Source organism: Sapajus apella, unplaced genomic scaffold, assembly GCF_009761245.1.
Source record: "Sapajus apella isolate SASKATOON/1434 unplaced genomic scaffold, GSC_monkey_1.0 scaffold21, whole genome shotgun sequence".
NCBI lineage: Eukaryota > Metazoa > Chordata > Mammalia > Primates > Cebidae > Sapajus > Sapajus apella.
The window spans coordinates 4,969,339-4,991,715 of NW_022436961.1; the positions used below are offsets into that span (position 1 = coordinate 4,969,339).

The window sequence follows — 22,377 nt, forward strand, 5'->3', positions numbered from 1 at the left end:
TCTTAAAACACAACTCCATCCCCAGGACATCCAGAATTTCCTCTTCCCAAACCTCAGAACCAAAGCCAAATCCCAGACCTCACACCCTTCTACATCCCAACACAGCCACAACCTATGACCTCGCTGTTCAGAGGTCACGCCAGTGTTTGAAGGCTCATTCAAACACCAAATTGCTCAAGGGTGGGGGAGGGAAAGAGCTAGCAGCACTCAGGGCCAGAATAAGAAAAGCCTTGAGATCCCAAATCAGGGCGAAGCAACTTGTTCCCAGAGCAGAGATGACTCCAGGGACTCCCAGACATAGCAATCAAAGATAGGTGGCCCCCATCTTTGTGCCTGACCTCCACAAGATGCTCAGCAAGTCACCTAATTCTGGCCACGTCCTTGACTACATTCAGTGCAGTGTCAGAGGCTCTCTTCTTATCTGCACCATGAGGAAACAAAACTGGGTGGCCTCCAAGGGCACCTCCAATCCAGGATTCTAGGGCTTCCTGAGTCAGGAGACCAAAGAAGTCCAACGTGCGTCCAGCTGAGGGAAGCAGGTCACACTCTCTGCTGGGGATGGGCCCCCAGACTACAAGAGCAGGAGCAGCCACAGGCCACAGCCCTAGAGAGAAGTGACAGGAAACAAGCCATGCCTTGGAGCCTGGATGCAGGACTTGGATCTCACAGGCAGATCCTGGCTGGCCTCTATGCGAGAGAACAGACACCAGATGCCAGGGTCAGGAGAGCGTCCTTCTCTCCAAGCTAAGATCTGAGACGGTTTCCTGTGTGTGTGTGTCTGTGTGTGTGTGTGTGTGTGTGTGTGTGTGTGTGTGGTGTGTATGGTATGTGTGTGCCTATAATATGTGTCTGTATGTGTCTGTGTGTACGTGGGGTATATGCGCATGTGGTGTGTATGTATGGGAGTGTGTGTGTATGGGGTGTGTGTGTGTGTCTGTGTGTGTGTTATGGTGTGTGTATGAGTTGTGTGTGTATGTGGGTGTGGTGTGTGTGTATGGGGGCATGTGTGTGTGTATGGTGTGTCTGGTGTGTGTATGGTTGTGATATGTGTGTATAAGGTGTATGTATGTGTCTGCCTGTGTATGTATGTATATATATATGTGTGTATGGTGTGTGTCGTGTGTGGTATGTGTATGTGGTGTATGCATGTGTGCATCTGTGTAGTGTGTATATGGTGTGTGCATGTGTATATGTGTGATGTCTGTATGGTATGTGTGGTGTGTATGTACGAGATGCATGTGTATGAGGTGTGTGTGTCTGTGTGGTATGTGTGTATGTGGGTGTGTGTGTGGTGTATGTGTGCATGAATGTTCATGTGTGTGTGTGTCTGTGTGGTATGTGTGTATGGGGTATGTGTGTGGTATATGTGCATATGAATGTTCGTGTGTGCATGTGTGTGTGTGTCTGTGTGTGTTATGGTGTATGTGTATGAGTTGTGTGTATGTGGGTGTGGTGTGTGTGTATGGGGGCATGTATGTGTGTATGGTGTATGTATGTATATATATGTGTGTGTATGGTGTGTGTCGTGCATGGTATGTGTATGTGGTGTATGCATGTGTACATCTGTGTAGTGTGTATATGGTGTGTGCATGTGTATATGTGTGATGTCTGTATGGTAGGTGTGGTGTGTGTGTATGAGATGCATGTGTATGAGGTATGTGTGTCTGTGTGGTATGTGTGTATGGGGTGTGTGTGTGGTGTATGTGCACATGAATGTTCGTGTGTGCGTGTATGTGTGTGTGTGTCTGTGTGTGTTGTAGAGTTGACCTCTCCCTGCTGATCCTCAGGTTGTGTTACTCATGAGCCTAGGCCTGGAGGCTAACCCCGTGTGCATTCCTCCAGCGCAGTGATGGGCACCCAGTCACCCCACCCCTTCCCACTGACCCAAGAATCTCACCTGGGGGTTGTCCATGTACCAGAGGAGGCAGTTGGCCTGGGTGTCCAGAATGAAGTACCTCCGCAGAAACTTGCCACTGTTCTCATGCTCCTCGATGTCCAGAAACCCACAGATTCGGTTCTGCCGATCCACATAAGGCATTCCTGGGCTCTGCTCACATCACCCTGCGCACAGGAGGGAGGTGCTGATGAGAACGAAGATGAAGCAGCTCTGCCTCAGGACCTGCGGGAATCTTTCCCAGAAGCTGGACTGAGACTCTCACCAGCTTCCTTCTGTGGGGCACCGAATGTTCCACCACAAACCCTGGAAACCACTCCCAATATTAAGCACCCATAAAAATGCATTCACACATATTCCATGCACTTTTCCGAGGCTCTATGTGCCCAGGATTACAGCCCTGTTCTCAATAGCTAAGATTTGCAAGCAACCTAAGTGGCCGTCAACAGATAAATGGATAAAGAAAATGTGGCTTATATATACAATGGAGTACTAGATCCTGTCCTTTGCAGCAACATGGATGGAACTGGGGATCATTATGTGTGAAAGAAGCCAGCCAACGAAAGACAAACATCTCATGTTCTCACTCATTTGTGGGATCTGTGGGATCCAAAAATCAAATCAATTGAACTCATGGAGATAGTAGAAGGATGGTTACCAAAGGCTGGGAAGGGTAGTGGGCTGGGGAGGAGGTGGGGATGGTTAATGGCTACAAAAAAAATAGTTAGAAAGAATGAATAAGACCTACTATTTGATAGTACAACAGAATAACTATAGTCAATAATAATTTAATTGTACATTTTCAAATAACTAAAAGAGGCTGGACATGGTGGCTGATGCCTGTAATCCCAGCACTTTGGGAGCCCGAGGTGGGTGGATCACTTGAGGTCAGGGGTTCGAGACCAGCCTGGGCAACAAGGTGCAACTCCATCTCTATTAAAAATAAAAAAAATAGCTTTGCGCAGTGGCAGTATCGTAGCCAATGAGGTTTATCCGAGGTGCAATTATTGCTAATTGAAAAATATATATATATTTTATATATATATATGCCCAGCATATATATGTATAGTAAAATATATGTATTTTGTATATATATATATGTGTGTATATAGACACAAATATATGTACATATATATTTGTGTCTATATACACACATACATACGTATGTGTATATATATACATACATACATATATATATATATATATACACAAAAAAAATTAGCTGGGCATAGTGGCACATGCTTGTAATCCCAGCTGCTCTGGAGGCTGAGGTAAGAGAATCTCTTGAACCCAGGAGGCAAATGTTGCAGTGAACCAAGATCATGCCATTGCACTCCAGCCTGGGCAACAAGAGTGAAACTCTGTCTCAATAAAATAAAATAAAAACTAAAAGCGTATAACTGGACAGTTTATATCACAAAGGATAAACGCTTGAGGAATGAATACCCCATCTTCCATGAAGTGACTGTCACATGCTGCAAACCTGTATCAAAACACCTCATATACCCCATAAATATAGACACCTATTATGTACCCACAAAAATTAAACATAAAAAAATTTTTCGAAAATTCTGCCAGGAATTAAGTCACAAAGGACAGCCTCTGCAGCTCCATGAAGATACTAAGAGATTAAAAGGCAAGAGGTTTCTGGATCCTTGAGGTAGGGTCACAGCCCTGGCCCAGCAACTCTTATGTCATTTTGCTGTCACTGTTGTGGGCTGAATTATGTCCTCTCAAAATTCCTATGTGGAAGTCCTAACCCCTAGGCCCTCAGATGACTGATGACTCCAACAGAGCAAAGTTCATGGTGGCCAAATAGCCCCAGTCCATGGAGGCCCTCTGTCCACAGCCACACAAACTTGTGAGATGGCCGGCTCAGGCCATCCCCTGCAACAGAACACTGGTCAGTGGGTGAGGTACAGAGACTCGACAGCCCTGGTCCTGCAGGCCCAGAGGGAGACACCCTCCCACAGGGTGACACCAGGCAGATTCGGATCAGGCCAATTCTAAGTAAGGATGGCAATTGGTGATGTGGCTATTGGTGGCAATTGGTGGTGGTCTCTCCCACCCCCACAAGGGGCAGTGCTGAGAGGCAGCCCCTAGAAACAAATGTCCCCCAAACACACACATGGATACCAGTGACCCACGAATCCCTTGATCCAGGTGAGGTCAGGGGGACAGAAGACAAAGACATCAGGGAGACGTCTGGGGATCCCACAGCCACTCACTGAGAAAGGATAAAGGACAAATAGCAAAGCAGGGGAGAAACAGGGCAGAGGTGAAACAGCACAGCTACAGAAGTCAGAGGAGCTGCCTTAAAAGAGGTGGTGAGAAGGATCAGCAGTGGGCAGAGGAGGTTTGGGAAACACAGCAGAGGAGAAGGACGTCTTGCCGCACAGCAGAGGCTGGGGGAAGCACACCCCTGCCCAAAGCAGCATCCTTCCATATAGCACCTGTGGACGGACCCAGTGCCTCCTCGAACAACGCTTCCATCCCAGCTCCAGTTTCACCACGGAGCAAGTTTGAGTTCAGAAACAGGAGACAGACAGGCACAGGCAAGAATGAGGAACAGACGCCACGGGAGGAACGTGAAGTCTTGCAGCAGACACTGGGTCAAAGGCAGCAAGGGAAGCAGTCCGGCGCTGGCTGGGGTGGGGGGAGCATATCCTGGAGAGAAGCCACAGCTCCCTGGGGTGGTGGGGAAACGGGAGTCCCGCCAGAAGGGCTGGGTCTGCCTTCTGGGAGGGTGCAGAGCTGCCTGTTCAGAATGATCCCCAGCACCCCAAGAAAACCAGGCAAACCCCCTTGATGCCAAACCAGTCACGGAGACAGAATTTGCAGGGGCTGCAAAAACTATCACTACTCCTGAGGCATCAGAGGAAATACACAAGCTGCCGTGGAAGAGCAAAGCTGTCTCTGAGCCCAGTCGGTAAGCACGGTGTCCAACTTAACACTGGCTCTCAAATTTCTCCTTTTAGCCTGCAGGATCCATCATGCCTGTCTTTTTCTTTTTTTTCTTTTTGAGATGGAGTCTCGCTCTGTTGCCCAGACTGGAGTGCAATGGCATGATCTGGGCTGACTGCAACCTCCGCCTCCTCAGGTTCAAGTGATTGTCCTGCCTCAGTGTCCTGAGTAGCTAGGATTACAGGTGTATGCCACCACGCCCGGCTAATTTTTGTATTTTTAGTAAAGATGGGTTTTGTCATGTTGGCCAGGCTCGTCTCGAACTCCTGACCTCAGGTGATCCACCCACCTCAGACTCCAAAAGTGTTGGGGTTACAGGCATGAGCCACCGCCTCTGGTCATGCCTGTCTTTTTCTGAAGTCAGGGGCTAAAGAAGGCACTCTTTCTACAATCCTCCCAAAGTCCAATTTTGTTTCAGGGGCCTCGAGGTGGGAGAGGGCCCTCACGGACCCACGGGAAAGATAAGCATTCAGGTTACAACATCTCCTGACTGCAGATCTATCCCTAGAAAAAAGCGGCTGCTCAGATGTCCCGAGAAGCAGCTGAGTCACAGAGCTCATCAAGAATGTGGGAGGCAGGGGGAAGGACTGGCTGCAGGAGAACGGAGCATGCAGGAGAGCAGAGCATCACACAGAAACGTGGCTCTAACTGGCTGACCCACGCAGCAGCAGCACACTCAGATGCTTCGCACAACGTGAACCTCAGGTCCTAAACCCTCATCTTCTGACAGATCATTCTGATCCCATTTGTACATCCCTTGTCTCAATAGCTGCTAAGATTGGGTCCACAGAGCTGCCCCAGGCTCCCGAATCCCCTGTCCTCGCCTCTTCAGCCATGTCACCATCATATTCCACATCTTCCCTGGCTCTTTCTCTTCTTCACAGAGGCCGTGTGGAAATCAACCATGCCAGCTCATCCCTAGCTTCTACTATTATAGCAATGACCCAGTGAGGGGAGAAGGCGGAGTGCTAGTAGTAATTGGTACTTAGACGGGGAAACACTTGGTGCACATATATATGCTGTCACCCCCAAGTCCCCTGCCAAGACCAAGGCAAAGCTTCCAAATGTCTTCTCTGGCCTGGCGCGGTGGCTCACACCTGTAATCCCAGCATTTTGGGAGGCCAAGGCAGGCAGGTCACAAGGTCAGGAGATTGAGACCATCCTGGCTAACATGGTGAAAATTCATCTCTACTAAAAATACAAAAATTAACCGGGCGTGATGGTGCATGCCTCTAATCCCAGCCACTCGGGAGGCTGAGGCAGGAGAATCGCTTGACCAGGGAATTGGAGGTTGTGGTGAGCAGAAATCATGTCACTGCATTCCAGCCTGGCGACAGATTGAGACTCCATCTCAAAAAAAAAAAAAAAAAAAAGTCTTTTCTAATTCTCAAACACTCTGGCAGTTACATAGGATTTTTTGTTTTTGTTTTTTGTTTTTGAGATGGAGCTTTGCTCTTGTCACTTAGCCTCCCAAGTAGCTGGTATTACAGGCATGCGCTACTACATCCAGCTAATTTCTGTATTTTTATTAGAGACAGTTGCACCATGTTGGCCAGGCTGGTCTCGAATTCCTGACCTCCGGTGATCCACCCGCCCTGGCCTCCCAAAATGCTGGGATTACAGGCATGAGCCACTATGCCTGGCCAAAATCACTTATCTTAAATTTCATTTTGTGTTTTTATTTTTTAGAGACCAGGTCACACTCTGTTGCCCAGGCTGGAATGTAGTGGTGTAACTGCAGCTCACCGCAGCCTCCATCTCCTGGGCTCAAGCAATCCTCCTGCCTCAGCCTCCCCAGTAGTTGGGACTACAGATGCACACCACCGTGAAGGACTAATTTTTTAATTCTTCGTAGAGAAGGGGATCTTCTATGTTGCCCAAGCTGTTTTCAAACTCTTGGGCCCAGGCAATCCTCCCACCCCAAGCCTCCCAAAGTACTGGGATTACAGGCATGAGCCACCACACCCAGCCTTACATCTCATTTTGTCCTGAGTTTCCTAGTGTGAAAATACTGGGCAGAGGGTGACCTAGGGTGGTTTATCCCAGGAGTTCCCCAGGAAAGCCTGTGGGCATGCTGACAATACCTGGCCCTCATCTCCTGGGACAACATGGAAAGCATTCATGCTGGGGCCAGGTGCAGTGACTCACACCTGTAATCCCAACACTTTGGGAGGCTGAAGCAGGTGCATCACTTGAATTCAGCAGTTTGAGACCAGCCTGGCTAACATGGTAAAACCCCGTTTCTACTAAAAATACAAAAATTAGCCAGACATGGTGGGGCGCACCTGTAATCCCAGCTACTTGGGAGGCTAAGGCAGGAGAATTGCTTGAACCCGGGAGGTGGCGGTTGCAGTGAGCTGAGATCATGTCACTGCACTCCAGTCCTCACGCCTGTAATCCCAGCACTTTGGGAGGCCAAGGCGGGTGGATCATCTGAGGTCGGGAGATCGAGACCATCCTGGCCAACATGGTGAAACCTCATCTCTAAAAATAAATAAATAAATAAAAAAGAAAGAAAGTGTTCATGCTGGGTTAGAGCTCTAGATACCCCTCTCTCTAGATGATCCTTTCACCTTTGCTGTCATACCGTAATGAAACTATCTGGCAAGTAGCTTCCCGGCCTTCACAACATGCAGCTAACAAAGTACACAGGATATCTATAAGAGAAGGGGCCTCTATCCAACCTACTCAGCTCCCTATCTTCCCTAGCCAAACCTCCCTCGTGTTTTCTGGGTTTAGTGCAAAAATCATATAATATAACAATGCTGGAATTATTTTAACAATCACTCCAGCCAGCAATTTTCACATTTGCATGCTTTTTCATGTCCCTATCCACATAATTGGCCTTTTTAAAACTGAAGATGATGTCATGAGCATTTTCCACATTGCTACATAGTCTTTAGAATCATTGTTTCTAGTGGTTACATAACATTAATGGACTGGTTTTACTATAATTTACATACCATTTCTCTATGATTAAACTGGAGGCTGTATCCAATTTTTCACTATTATAAATAATGCTAAAATGTATATGTTCATGTTTTGTCTCTTCTTTTACATGGAAAGAGAATAAATTCCAAGTAATAATACAATGAAATCCCAGGCTATAATCTTTTATAATTCTTGAGTCCTTTTACAAAATTGCTTTCTAAAAATATTTTATCTATGTTGCAACCAGCAATATATAGTTACCATCACTATAATCTTACATATATTGAATGTTCTCATTATTTTAAACTATTACTAGTTTCAAATACATAATGATGTCTAGTGAGGTTGCATATTTTTTAAATGTTTGTTTCCTATTTCATCTACCTTCCTGGACTTCATTAAAAGCAAATCAAGAGTATGTATGTACAGAATTCCTCTTTCTGTGTCCCTCCCTGTCCTTCTCTCTCTCTCTCTCTCTCCCCCCACCCCCCCACTCACAAACACACACCAAACCAAACCAAGACATAGCCTCATATAATTCCAATAACTAAAAAACACATTTCAGGCCAGGTGTGGTGGCTCATGCCTGCGATCCCAGAACTTTGGGAGACCAAAGTGAGCAGATTACTTGAGACCAGGAGTTCAAGACCAGACTGGGCAACATGGCAAAACCTCATCTGTACCAAAAATACAAAAATTAGCCAGGCATAGTAATGCATACCTGTGGTCCCAGCTACTCAGGAGGCTGAGTTGGGAGGATCACTTGAGCCCTGGAATTGGAGGCTTCAGTGAGCCAAGATCACACCATGGCACTTCAGCCTGAGTGACAGAGTAAGACCCCATCTCAAAAAAAAAAAAAAAAAAAAAGAAAAGAAAAGAAAAGTAATTTAATAATAAGAAAAACAAAGTGGGAAGTTTCATATGATCCAGAGTTCTAAATAGAATACAAGTTCTTAAGTATGTACTACAAATGAAAGCAAGTATCAATGATAAAAGTGAAACTTGGGGAAAGAAAGTGAGTTTGCACAGAGTTACCCATTCATCGGTGGCAGAAAGTAAGTTAAATGGCAATTAAACTGAGAGATTCCTGGCCAACACCTGCCAGTTGACTAGAAGCAACTCATGAGAAAGAAGAGTCAAGGCTGCCTGCCAGAGAATGAAATGGGATGGGGGGGGCACTGGGCGGTATCTCTGCCCCAAATAGCTCTCTACTGCCCATGTCCATGCCTTAGGTTCCACCAGTGGAGATTTGAGCCAAGAATAAAATTGCCCCAAGGAACCGAGGCAACGGATAACTTTGTCAGGCTCATAATATACAAGAGACAGCTGAGACCCAGACCCTGAGAAAATAGTACATCTCCCAGATGGGATGGAGAGGCACTAGAGGGTCTGAGAGGGAAAGATCACTGCTGAAAACGGATGTTGTCTACTTGAAAAATGTTCTAGGATTCTTATACACCCAGGACAGGAGTATGAACCTTTCTGGAAAGCAAATTAGTTATTTATATGTAACAAGAAAAAAATGTTCATACCCTTTGACCTAGTAATTCTACTTCTAGGATTCCATCCAAGTCAATCAGCAAAGATGCAAAGAAAGATTAAAGTAAAAAGATGGCAACTGCAATAGAATTTATAGTAACAAACAGCTGGAACTGCCCGGAATATCATAATGGTTAGAAAATAATTAAATAAGGCCGGGCGCGATGGCTCACGCCTGTCATCCCAGCACTCTGGGAGGGAGGCCAAGGCGGGCAGATCACCTGAGGTCGGGAGTTCAAGACCAGCCTGACCAACATGGTGAAACCCCGTCTTTAAAAATAATAATAATTAAATAAACAACAGGACATGCTCGCAAGGAAATGTTACACAATGATTCAAAAAACTCTGTTTTCAGGTAATTTTTAATGAATGAGGAGAAAACGCACCATATCATAAGTTTTTTTAAAGAAATGAAATGATGCATAATATGCTCTCAATCATCCAAATATTATTCTTATATTCCTATATATGGGCTGTTTTAAAACTAGATATACGGTCACCAAAATAGTAAGTTATTATCTATGGGCTATGAGTGGAATTTCATTTACTTGTACATATTTTTCCAAATCTTCTACAGGGAGCATGTGTTACTTTATTTAGCAGGAGAGAAAGCTATTTAATTCCACACAGACTCCCACCCAAGTGTATAAGTTTTGAATCTGAGAAAAAGTTTCTCAATTCTCCAGAGTCCACAAACAAACAAGGCTTTGCCTAAATTATAGCTCTCTTGGAACTTTTTGGTGTTTTAAAGACCAAAACCTAATAAATAAATATTTCACATCTCACAATTATCTAAGAGCCAGACACCCACCAGCCCAGAGGGCTTTAGCTCCCTCCAAGCTATTTGGGTTTCTTACTTTGTATGGCAACATCCTCTGAATGCCTCTCCTTTCTCCTGTGGGTTTGGCCCTTCTCTCTGGTCTTAGGAAGAGCCCAGGTCCTCAGACCGACAGAATACTCAGCCCCACGCAATGCTGCTATTCCTCTATTCCAACAACACACGGGCTACACCTCAACAAGTGCTCTGGGAAATGGAAATGGGGACCCCAACAAGAGCTCCCAGTGAAGTTTTCCTTCTTGAAACTCAGGAGATAGAACTGACATTTGAAAATAAGTGCCAGGTGAGGTGGTATGCACCTGTAGTCCCGGCTAAGGCAGGAGAGTTGCTTGAGCTTAGGACGAGAAGGTTGCAGTGAGCCGAGATCTCACACCATTGCACTCCAGCCTGGGTGACAGGAGTGAAACCCTGTCTCCAAAACACATTAATTAATTAATTAATTAAGAGGCTGGCTGGATGAGTGAAAAGATGAATAAATTGAATTTTTTTTTTTTTTAGAGAGGGTCTCACTCTGTTACCCAGTCTGGAATACAGTGGCACCATGATGGTTCACTGCAGCCTCCACCTCCTAGGCTCATGCAATCCTCCCACCTCAGCCTCCCAAGTGGCTGGGACTACAGGTGTGCACCACCATATCCGGCTAATTTTTTAATTTTTTTGTATGTTGCCCAGGCTGGTCTCAAACTCCTAGGCTCAAGTGATCCTCTGGTCTCAGCCTTCCAATGTACTGAGATTACAGGCATGAGCCACTGTGCCCAGCCAGATAGATTTATTTTAAAGAAAAGCTATAAAGCTATTAAGTTATGAGAGCTATGGTTTGCCAAATAGCCATCTTGATTTTGAAGATGGCTAACATAATTTGGAGACAGAAGAAGGGACACAGGGAAATATGGGAGACTCATCTGCCTGACTACTCCCGTACTTTTGAGATAAATAATAAGAGGAAGTGATAACAGAGATAAAGCCTTAAATGGTATTGACCCAAGTACAAAATAATCTACTACAACCTCAGTTCAAAAATAAAAAAAAAAAACTCATTTTTTAAATTTAGAGATGTTTCTTTCACATTATTCTGTGTTGGCAGGACAAGAAATTTCTGGGATTTTGCTCCAGAAAATATTTAAAAGCTGCTTTTTGACAAGGAGTGGGGTGTGTGGTACATACATCTTCGGTCCCCTTACTCCTCCCACGGCAGAAGCTGGGGGCAGCAGTGTCAGTAGTGAACGAGAGGTCCTACCAGGCAGAAATGACTAAACTGGGTAACCGGAGAAAGTTTTTCAGGAAATAACATCAGAGATCCCAGATAGGACTCTATGAAATACAGCAGACAGGAACTGAGGTATAGAGATATGAAGCAGTCACTCACCTATTTGCCAGAATAGATATGGACTACATCAACGGAGTTCACATGTGTTTAGATTTGCAGTATACATCAGGGTATATTGTGAAGCCAGCAGCGCCTTCACAGGATACAAGCCCAGTAAAAACAACAGCAAAATGCAAGCATGACTATTTGAGAACACATCCCTGAGAATGGGTCAAAGATTATAACTTATGAAGTGTGGAAGCCTCCACTTCCTACTGCTCTAATATGGCCGCATTTTGAAACTGTCATGATAGCAGATTCCAGATAGTCTAAGGCGGGAGAATAAAATGCGAGAGAAGGGAATGTACTGAGAACGAGTTCCCAGAGGAAGTGCAGGGTGAGGAATGCAAACATGTACAGGAATGAGGGCGGTTCAGACAGGGTGCTGGCTTGACCCTGAGATAGCCCAATCCCCACTGGACCCTAGAACTTGGAGTTGAGGGCAAGAGATACTCAAGAAGGAATTTTTTAAAAAATATGGGGTGGGGTGGGGGGGGAAGCAGGAGTAACTGGAAATTGATACCACTGCAATAATGATGCCAAAAACAACAAAATATTTCAGGCACTCATGACCTCTCTTCACAGCAGCCTCATCTATGTTCAAAGAAAATGTGGTTGTTGGAGCCTGCGGGAAACAAAAGCCTGCCCGGGGCTGAAGGCTCGTCAGATCATCACCAGAGAGGGCATGGCGCAGGCACGCAGCCACGCTGGCTTCACAGCCTGTAAAAGCTGAGATCTCCAACTTTCAGAATTGTGAAAGTTCCCCCACAATAAATTCAGTTTCACTGTAGGGCTCCCTAGCAACAGCTGCGAGTCCTGAAACTCTAATCTTCATTTTATAATGGACCATGTCAACCAGAGGGTACTCATACACGGGCAGCAAGAGAATGAAAAGAAAACATCATTTCCCCGACCTACTGGCCTTTTGCAAAGTGCTGGGGGTGGGGCAGGGGAGTGGTGAGGGGGCAGTGTAAATGGCCTAGCTGTGTCCCTCTAAAGACAAGTGCTTCTGATTTAGGGAAGGAGGAAGGGCTGGGTGTGGTAAGGACAATGTGCAGGTGACAATAACTACTATTGAGTATTTAAAAAAAAATTTTTTTTAGAGACAGCGTCTTGCTCTAGTGCTCAGGCTGGAGTGCAGTGGTGCGATCATAGCTCACTATAACCTCAAACTCCTGAGTTCAAAAAATCCTCCCGAGTAGCTGAGACTACAGACACACACTAACTACAACTAGCTAATTTTTCACTTTTTTTTTTTTTGTAGAGATGGGGCCCTCACTAGATTCCCCAAGCTGGTCTTAAACTCTTAACCTCAAGTGAACCTCCCACCTCAGCCTCCCAAAGCCTGGGATTACAGGGATGAGCCACTGCATCCAGCCAATATGAGTGAGTGAGTGTGTATGTGTGTGTGTGTGTGTGTAATGGAGTCTGGCTCTGTCACCCAGGCTGGAGTGCAGTGGCATGACCTAGGCTCACTGCAACCTCCGCCTCCTGGGTTCAAGCAATTCTTCTGCCTCAGCTTCCCTAGTAGCTTCACGCACTACCACGCCCAGCTATTTTCTTTTTTTTTTTTTTTTAGTAGAGAAGGGATTTCACCATGGTGGCCAGACTGGTCTGGAACTCCTGACCTCAAGTGACCCACCCACCTCGGTGTCCCAAAGTGCTGGGATTACAGGTGTGAGCCACCACCCCCAGCCCAATGAGAGTATTTTTGAGGGATATTTTGCAAGAAGATGACCATTCAAAAGGGTGTGTTGATTTCAGTTACCCATCCCATCTGTGCAGTGGAGTGAAGGGAAAGATGATGAGTCTCAAGCCAGACAAACCTGGATGCAAACCCAGACAAGTTGCTTAACTCTTCAGGGTCTGTTTCCTCATCTGCAAAATGGAGATAATTGCTTTACCTACTTCAAAGGCTGCTGTGAGGATTAAATGAAACAGTTTGTGAAAAGCGCTGGACACCAGACATTGGGTAAATATTGTTGTTGTTAAACTGCATGTGTGGGTGCCTAACAAGGAGCACATGGTCATATTACCACTGCAAAGTTGCTTAACCTAGGGCAGGAGCCGCCCAGGCAGCTGCCGCATGGGCACCTCCATCCTCCAACGCCAATGAGCAAACGGCAATGAAAAAGCTGTGACTCTGACATCCCTCTCACAGGGATAGGCATCAGTTCCCCTCACTCTTCCCTCTACTCCAAGAGCCACCCCATTTCACATCTCTAAAAATTCTCGGCTGGGCGCAGTGGCTCATGCCTGTAACCCCAGCACTTTGGGAGGCCGAGGTGGGTGGATCAACTGAGATCGAGAGTTCAAGGCCAGCCTGACCAACATGGAGAAACCCCATCTCTACTAAAAATACAAAATTAGCCAGGAGTGGTGGTGCATGCCTGTAATCCCAGCTGGTCAGAAGGCTGAGGCAGGAGAATCACTTGAACCCAGGACACGTAGATTACGGTGCGCTGAGAGCATGCCATTGCACTCCAGTACGGGCATCAAGAGTGAAACTGTCCAAAAAAAATTTATCCAGGGGGTTTAAAACAAAAAGTCCGGGCAATCCACTGACTCCTTGGCCAGGCTACCCTGAGAGTTAACAGAAACCTAGACATGCCATCAGTTTCCAAGGAAAGAACCCTAGAGCTGCCTCTTGATCCAGCCACAGGCAATCACACCATCAGAGGGCTGTTTTGCAAGGGCCCAGCCAAATCTGAGGCCCAACCTCGCACTTTAACGGCAGTGCTTCTCAGGAGTATACGGACAAGAGGATCCAGCTTCCCATCCTCTCCATCTCAGCTGACCAGGCACTGTGGGCAAAAGGCACACCACAGGGCCAAAGCCCCCAAGCCTTGCCCACACTGGGCAATATCAGGGGCCCCTGCCCCAGCAGGGCTGGGACCTCTACAGTGAGAAGGCTTTAATGCTGAACAAATCACTTCAATCAACTGGAGTCAGGGCAGGGAAGGGGCTTTCAGAAGGAACAGTAGAGTCTCACTGCACCAACCCCTGGCCTCCTCCACCGACAGGATGAGGCCGCTTCCCTCCCACCTCTCGGCTGCCCTATCTCCCCCCCTGCCCAATTCCCCATCTCAACAGCGGGCTTATATCAGGCAGGGCCAGGATTCTTCTCTTTCCATAGGCTGTCACACTATAATATTTGCTCTGCTTCCTTCCTTTCCGAAGCCTACCAGATTAGATTGCTGGAGTCCCATCCAGCTCACTGAGACAGATGGCAAATGGAAAGTAAGGCAACCCAAACTGTTCATGGTGGAAAGAGAGGGAGGGGGCAGAGCAACCCAACATCCCAGCACCCAGATCCTCTTTCCCAAGCCCTAGGTCTATCACAGCCAAAATAAGTCAAGCCACAGCAATTTCCGTGAATCAGAAGAGATATTCTGATGCACTGTGGTCTGCAGCGAGCTCTCATCTGAGTCATCCAGCCTTTCAGCAGGGGCATCACCCACCTGTCCATCTGTCCCATGAAGAGGACAGGAGATCAATGCCAGTGGGTGCACACACTTCCTGCTGCTAGGGTCTTCCTAGTATCCTAGCACTTCAGCAAACACTTGGCAAGGTAGTGGGAGGGCTGCTCTGGAGCTCAGCTAATAGGGCTCATCAGCCCTCCCCTTCCCACTTCTGCAGAACCAAAACCTGCAGGTCTTCAAGATTTATTTTAACCATTCTAAAATACCGAGCTGAATATGGTTCAGCTCACTATCATGACATGATGGGATCTGCAGGCCCTACTTCCTTACACAGAGGAGAGAAGAAAGCACCAATAACAAGGAAAAAGAAAGATATGCAAAAACTCTTCAGCAAAGGGCGGGCAGTTTCCCAACCAATACCAAGGTAATTACCCACCTGTGAAATGAGCAAGGCTCCCATTACCAGCCAGCTAAAACTCCACTAGGAGTGCCACAGTCAATTTGCAGAAAGTGTGCTGTAATGTACAAGCAGGGCCAAAGGATACTTAGGTGTAAAGGCAACATCTGGACTAATAACTCCCATGTACCAGCTTGGTGGTCCAAATTGCTACAGGTTTCAGGATCAACCACACTGCTCTTTTCTCTGCCATTTGGACAAGTGCAGGCAATTCATGTGTTTGCGTTCATTCACTAATGCAACAAACATTTACTCAGCACCTGGTACATGTCATATGTTGGGCGGGCCATAATCCAGACTAGAAGCTAGGCCTCTGATAGTGCAAAAGTCATCTGCCTTCAAGTGGCACATAGTGAAGAAGGCTAACATCTGAGATGATGATGATGCTTTCTAAAAGCTTACTCTGGCTTCTCAAAACAAGTGCGCTTACAAGTCCTGTAAGCTCCCAAAAGACAAGGTCCAGCCCTCCAGAGGTAAAGGGAAAAGAAAAAATAAATAAATAAGGCAGGAGATGTGTTTTGTTCATCACTGCCTTGCATGTATAATACCTGTCAACTGAATGCAACTGATATAGAAAACAAAAACTTCCACTCTTTCAAGATCTTTTGCTTTAAGGTTTGGAAGTCTTCGCCACCAAAGAAAAACAATGACAAAAAAAGGGAAAATGGAACTTGGTCCGATACATGAAGAACACCATTTGTGCAATCTGAGGACTTCAGCCCCAACTGCACCTACAGCTCAGACCTCAGAGCCCCCAGAGCCAAAGCTGGCTTCCTAATGGGGTGCTCTCCCCTCCCTGCTCTCTGCCTTTTACCGTCCTCTGAAAACCCCACTTGGAGCCCTAAAGAAAGAGAGGGCGGGCAGGAAGAAGGAATGAGAAGGGGAAGATACATCCTGAACCTGTGTTCACCAAGAAGGAAGGAAGCCAAACCTTAAGGCGAGGGCCTGGGGGCAGGGCTGGCCTCGGGGAGGAGATGTGAGGGTGCTACGGACTCCGCTGGCCCTGCGCCCCTCTCTGGGCGTAAGAGACCCTTTTCCTTTGAAAACGTCCTGGCTCCCCCCCCACCACCACCACCCTTCTTTTTTCTTTTTTTAAAAAATTTTGGTGAAATAGTCTTTAGGAATGGAGCAGAAAAGGGAAGCTGGAAGGTGAGGAAGAAGTTGGTGAGCGAAAGAACGACAGCTCCCCTCGAGGGCTCCCCCAACCTGGCACTGAACCTGCATTTTAGGGCAGTCCTCTCCATTGCCTCGAGTTCCAGAAGCCCAAAGGCCAGGCTGCACCCAGAGGAAAGGTCGGGTGTCCTAGGGGAGCCTTCTAGGCCTGTCAAGTCAAAAGGTAGTGGGGGGAGAGAAAGAGGAGTCTCCACGGCCCCATCCGTACCCGAGGGACTTGCCTGGGGACGTTCTCTGCTCTCCTCCCCTCCCGCAGCCTGGGCAGTCGTTGCGGGGCCGGTGCCCCAGCTCCAGAGCCCGCAGAGAAGTTTCGCCGCTGCAAACGTGAGAAAATGCAGCTCAGCAGAACTCCCTCCTCTACCCTCCCCGCGGCCCCACCCCCGCAGCCCGACCCCTGGCGGTGGCGACCTTGGCCACCGGGGGCACTTGGAGGATGGGCTGCCCTAGGGGCTTTCCCGGAGGGCTGGAGGAGGCCTCCTGGGTCTGCGGCCACCTCCCCTCGCCTGTCAGCCACCAGGACCAGCGTACGCAGCCCTGCGCGCGCGCGCGCCCCCAGCGCGCCTAGGCCGCCTGGCCCCCGCCGGAGCGCCCCCTGCACCCCCAGCCCCGCCGGCCCCCGCGCGCCCCTCTGCACCGCTCCACTCCTGGGCCCGCGAGGGCGCCCAACTTACCCCGCCGTGCAGGAGCCGGGGTTCGGGCGAGGCGCGTTACATCGGGTGGGGTCGCCCCTCCGGCCGCTGGGTCCGCCGCGCTCGGAGGATTTCTGGGTCTCGCTGCCAAACTCTCCGCGCCTCTGGCTCCCCTCTCTCTTGTCTCCCACTGTACCCCCTCCTTCGCTCCCGTCCCTCTGCTCTTTTTTCCGGGTTAATTACGTTTCGCATTAAAGCAAAACCCAGCCCCGGATGTGAGTACAATGCTCCGCGGAGCCCGCCGGGGAGGGAGAGGGGTGCCGGGGCGCCGCGGGCTGGGAGGGGGCGCGGCTGGGCGCCGGGGCCGCGCCGGGGAGGCAGGGCGGGGCTCCCAGAGGCTGCGCCGGAGGCAGCCCGGGGTCCACGCCGCGCAAGTGGGGTCCGCGCCCCGAGACTGCCCGCTGGGAGGCCCGGCCCCGACGCTCGCTCGGGCAGCAGGTGTCCGGGCGGGGGGCGTCCTCGCAGAAGGAGGCGAGCTGGAGCGCGGGCTCCCTCGGGAACCCCATTTCCTCCTCCCAGAGCCCCACCCAGCGGCCTCAGCCGGGCCTCCTTCAGATCCTGAGCTCTTAGCCTTTGGGTGCCGAGGAGTTAGGGTTAGGGTTAGGGTCCCAAGAAGAGTGGCTACTTCAAGCTGTCCTAAATGTGCCCTGAGAGACAGCGGCCCGGAACACTCTAACCAGGGTTATAGGGACTTTAATTTCTTTCTTTTTATTATTATTATTTTTTTATTAAGACAGGCTCTGGCTCTGCCGCCCTGGCTGGAGTGCAATGGCACAATCACTGTAGCCTCGACCTCCTGGGCTCCAGCGATCCTCCTGCCCCAGCCTCCAGAGTAGCTGGGCCCACAGGCACCTACAGCGCGCCCGCTGGGACTTTTTTGGTGTGGCGCGAGAGCTTGAGGGTGCTCTGGGAAAAATGGGAAACAGACAAGCATATGTTACGTAGACATCGCTAAGAGGAACTAAGAGCTGCTGTGCGCCGGTGCCGCCCCTGCGCTATCTCATTCGATCCACGCCGCAACCTATAGGTACCAATCCCGTTCACGGTGAGGAAACCGAGACTCAGATGCGTGAAGTAATTTGTTCTGGGTCCCCAGTTAGTAAACGGCAGGTCTGTCAGGTTCTGACTCCGGCTTCCCACGTGGGGAGAGAGACATTTGAATATGCATCAAGTCAGGAGGACAACATCCGAAACATGAAAATGTAGTGGATTCGCGCGGGCCTGCAGGGTGGTGCGCCGGGGTCTGGCCATCCTGATACAAACTTGTTAGTCAGGTGTAAAGCCTCAGAAGCTTTGAGAGAGGCGGGCGTAAGAAGACGCTGAGATTCTTTAGGACAAGGACTGGATTTGCAGGAAGGAGGGAGAGGCTGGGGCACGTTCCCGGAGTCACAGTGGAAAGGCGGCCCGCTTAAGTCTCCAGGACCGGAGGCCACAACGCCTGGGGAGGGGTCTCGGGCCAGTGAGCCAGAGGGAGAAGCACAGTCCGCCCCTCATATCTCGAAAGCACCAGTGATGAAAAACCACAGAAGTTTTCTCTTCCATTTTGACTGCCAAAGCAAAAATGAGCCGCGTTTGTCTTCTCTCAGGTGTGAAAAAAAAAAAAAGACTGCTTTACAGCATTTTACTTTGAATGAGGAAGAACGGGGGGAAGCAAGAAAAAAAAATTCCCTTGAAATAAATACATCAATGTCTTTTTTTTTTTTTTTTTTTTTTTTTTTTCCCTGCGTGTGGAGGGTTTTACCCCTCATCTGTAAGTTTCAGGCACCAGAACAAACTGAAGAGCATCTCCTCTGGAAGCAAGGAACCTGGATTTGAAGCCCAGCTCTGCTGTTTATTGGCTTTGATCTCTGGGCGAGTTATTTAACTTCTCAGTGTCTGTTTGTTAGGAAAGGTCAGTGAGTTAACATTTGTGAAGTGTTGAGATTCCTGTCGAACGTGAAGTAGGTGCTATGTAAACGTTTCTTTAATTTAAAAATTAGATGATCATTTTCAGTGTGAAAAGCAACACAATTCCATCCAGCTCCAAGCAAATCTGAGTGGAATGAAGGGTTTCCAGTATGAGCAATGAGGTAAATTTCTCAGATTTCATGGTATGGTTCATATGAAACTCATAAAACTCTACTCCCCATGGGGCTGCCTGAGTCACTCCATCACAGAGCCACAAATATTTCCTAAGCGCTACTGTATTGGATGCTGGGAGGCAAAGAGAAGCGGAAGGTCTTGGGTGGCAAGAGAATACAAGTGTCTCTAGAAGGCTGCAGCAGCCTTATGCCCTGGGAATGGCACAGAGAGTAAGTACTGTCAGCTTTTAGAAAGACAAGATGTAGACAGGGGCAGTGGCTCATGCCTGTAATTCCAGCACTTTGGGGGACCGAGGCAGGAGGATCCTGTGAGCCCAGGAGTTCGAGACCAGCCTGGGCAACTAGGGAAACTTCATCTCTACAAAAAAATTAAAGTAATTAAATTAGTCAGGCATGCACCTGTGGTCTCGCCTACTTGAGAGGTTGAGGTGAAAGGATCACTTGAGCCCAGGAATTTGAGCCATGATCATGCCACTGCACTCCAGCTTGAGTGACAGAGTGAGAACCTGTCTCAAGAAAAAAAAAAAAAAAAGAAGAAAATGTGTCTCTGTGTGGGGTATGGTGGGGGAGCTCAAGAAGGGAGTCGGCTTTGAAATGGGACTGAGATGGGTAGGGTTTGACCACAGTGAGAGGAGGCCAAGAACATGTTGAGCTGAGGGAGGCTCATCATCAGTGCACTTGGGGCGATACTCATTCTTCGTTGGAGCCCCACTGACTGCTACACGTGCCTCTGGTCAGGACCTGGCCCCAGTTAGATGACAAATCCTGCACTAATGTCTACTCTCTTATCCCTGGATCTCCAGGGCTTCTTCAGAGGACCCACACCCTGACCCCTCCTCTAATGTTACCTTGAAGCAGGTGTCAAGTGAGTCTGTGCCCTGCTATATTTTGCCATCCCTCTCTCTTTTTGGGGGGACACTTTTTTATTGTAATAAAATACACACGACATAAATTTCACAACTTTAAAGTGTATATGTAGTGGCTTTCAGTACATTCATGATGTTGTACAACTCTCACTACTGTCTAGTTCCAACCGATTTTCATCACTTATAAAGGTGACACCTACCTATTAAGCAGTCACCTCCCAATCATCTTTTCTCCCAGCCCCTAGTCACCACTAACTTGCTTTCCACCTGGTTTACGAATCTGCCTATTTTTGATATTTCATATAAGTCATATGAGTGGAATCATATCATATGTGGCCTTTTGTGTCTAGCTACTATTTTTTTTTTTTTTTGAGACAGTGTCTCACTCTGTTGCCCAGGCCAGAGTGCAGTGGTGTGATCTCAGCTCCCTACAACCTCTGAGTCCCAGGTTTAAGCAATTCTCCTGTCTTAGCCTCCCAAGTAGCTGGGATTACAGGCCCGTGCCACCACACCCGGCTAATTTTTGTATTTTTAGTAGAGACTGGAGTTTCACCACATTGGCCAGGCTGGTCTGGAACTCCTGACCTCAAGAGATCCGCCCACCTTGGCCTCCTGAAGTGCTGGGATTACAGGCGTGAGCCACTGTGTCCAGCTGTGTCTAGCTTCTCATATTTCCTTTTTGCCGTTACTTCATTGACACATTTTGAAAATACAGTATTGCTATTGCCTGATTTTATACTTTAATTTTTTTCAGTGCAATAAACAGCCCTGATGTCTGAGAATATCTACCTGTAGGGAAAGAAATGTCAATAAAGTACCTTTCACATCAACTACTTCAGTCTCCTTGCTGTCCCAAGATAGAATAAAGTCCAACAATTTGCTCAAGGTTTTAAAGCTGTAATAGTGGCAGAGTTGGTTCTAGAACCCAGGGTTGACTACCTTAGAATCTTCCAGTATTGGTATAGAAACCTTGCCACCAAGATGAGAACTTCTGGCCTAGAACCTAAGAATCTAAACAGAAAGCCTTATGCACTACTCCAAGTATTTCTTCGTGTACTTTCTATTCATTTTCAGTGTTAATGGCTGGTTAGCCAAATGACCTAACAACCTCCAGTGGTGAGCAAGTATACCCTGCGGGGAGCTATTGTTCTCTGTCCTCACAGATCATTACATAAGGCTGCAGCAGGGGCCAGTTAGTTCTATTAGGGAAAGTGTGGGGCCAAAAAAGCCAAGGTCATTGGCTTGATTCTGGTTCGCGCCAGTTCATTTTGCACAGAGATGAATTGCTCCAGGGCAACATACTGCACCTCTAAAATTAGCCAGTCATTTTATAAATAGTTGCTATGGGTTTTGATAGCAAAGTATGAGTAGTTCTGTAACATCCATTTCTAGAACGATTACTCAAACTGCCATTGTTCTGTTCAGTCCAATTCATTCAACAATTGTCTGAACCCATTACCATTTTTCCTCTTGTATGTCTTGCATTTACTTATTTTCCAGGTACTTACTAAATGCTCATTGTGTTGCACGTATTATCTCATTTAAGCTTTATAATGACAGTGACCCTGCTATTATTTTATGGTGATGAGATGGCTAAGGTATAGAGATGAAGCCTGGATACAAACCTGGACAGCCAGAGACCAGAGCCTGGTCTTTTACTTACCAAGCTACACTGGTAGATACGATGTTAAGCTTTGTAAGGATAAAGAAAAACATAAAACAAGACTCTACCACCATCCCTGACACTTCCTACATTTATCATCATTTAGAATCTGCGTTCCATTTCACCTAGCAATTGCATATCCAAAGAAAGTTACATGGATATATAGATAGCAATACGTGCACATATTTATATTCACTGCAGCATTGGTCTAATGGTAAAAACTGGAAATCACTTTCATGCGCATCAAGAAGGGATTGAACAGGCGCGTCGCTACAATCTTATGCTATGCTGCAGTTAGAAAAGAATGAAGGCTGGGTGGTGTGGTTCATGCCTATAATCCCAACAGTTCGAATGGACAAAGCAGGAGGATCCCTTGAGCCCAGGAATTTCAGACTAACATGGACAACATGGCGAGGCCCGTCTCTACAAACGATTATTAAAAATTAGCTGAGGATGGTGGTGCACACCTGCAGTTCCAGCTATAACTCAGGAGG

General features: G+C 47.6%; 1 protein-coding gene and 1 non-coding gene across 8 annotated transcripts in view; one reads left to right on the top strand and one right to left on the bottom strand.

Annotated features, from left to right (window-relative positions):
* PLEKHA2 (pleckstrin homology domain containing A2) overlaps nt 1-17,410 on the bottom strand; it is a 75,796-nt gene extending 58,386 nt beyond the window's left edge. For 2 of the 7 annotated variants that reach the window (XM_032288149.1, XM_032288143.1), the window contains exons 1-2: nt 16,806-16,900; nt 1,898-2,061 (exon numbers count right to left, since the gene is read on the bottom strand). In XM_032288149.1, the coding sequence (XP_032144040.1) occupies nt 1,898-2,038 (141 nt within the window). In that variant the 5' untranslated portion in view covers nt 2,039-2,061; nt 16,806-16,900. Of the gene's footprint in view, nt 1-1,897; nt 2,062-11,532; nt 12,676-14,993; nt 16,276-16,792; nt 16,903-17,255 lie in introns of those variants that run through there. The other 5 variants (XM_032288150.1, XM_032288144.1, XM_032288145.1 and 2 more) reach the window with 5 other exon arrangements.
* LOC116558539 lies at nt 2,848-2,990 on the top strand. Its single transcript, XR_004272047.1, has one exon. It is a non-coding gene; the product is annotated as a U4 spliceosomal RNA (small nuclear RNA).
* Nucleotides 17,411-22,377: the final 4,967 nt, after the last annotated feature.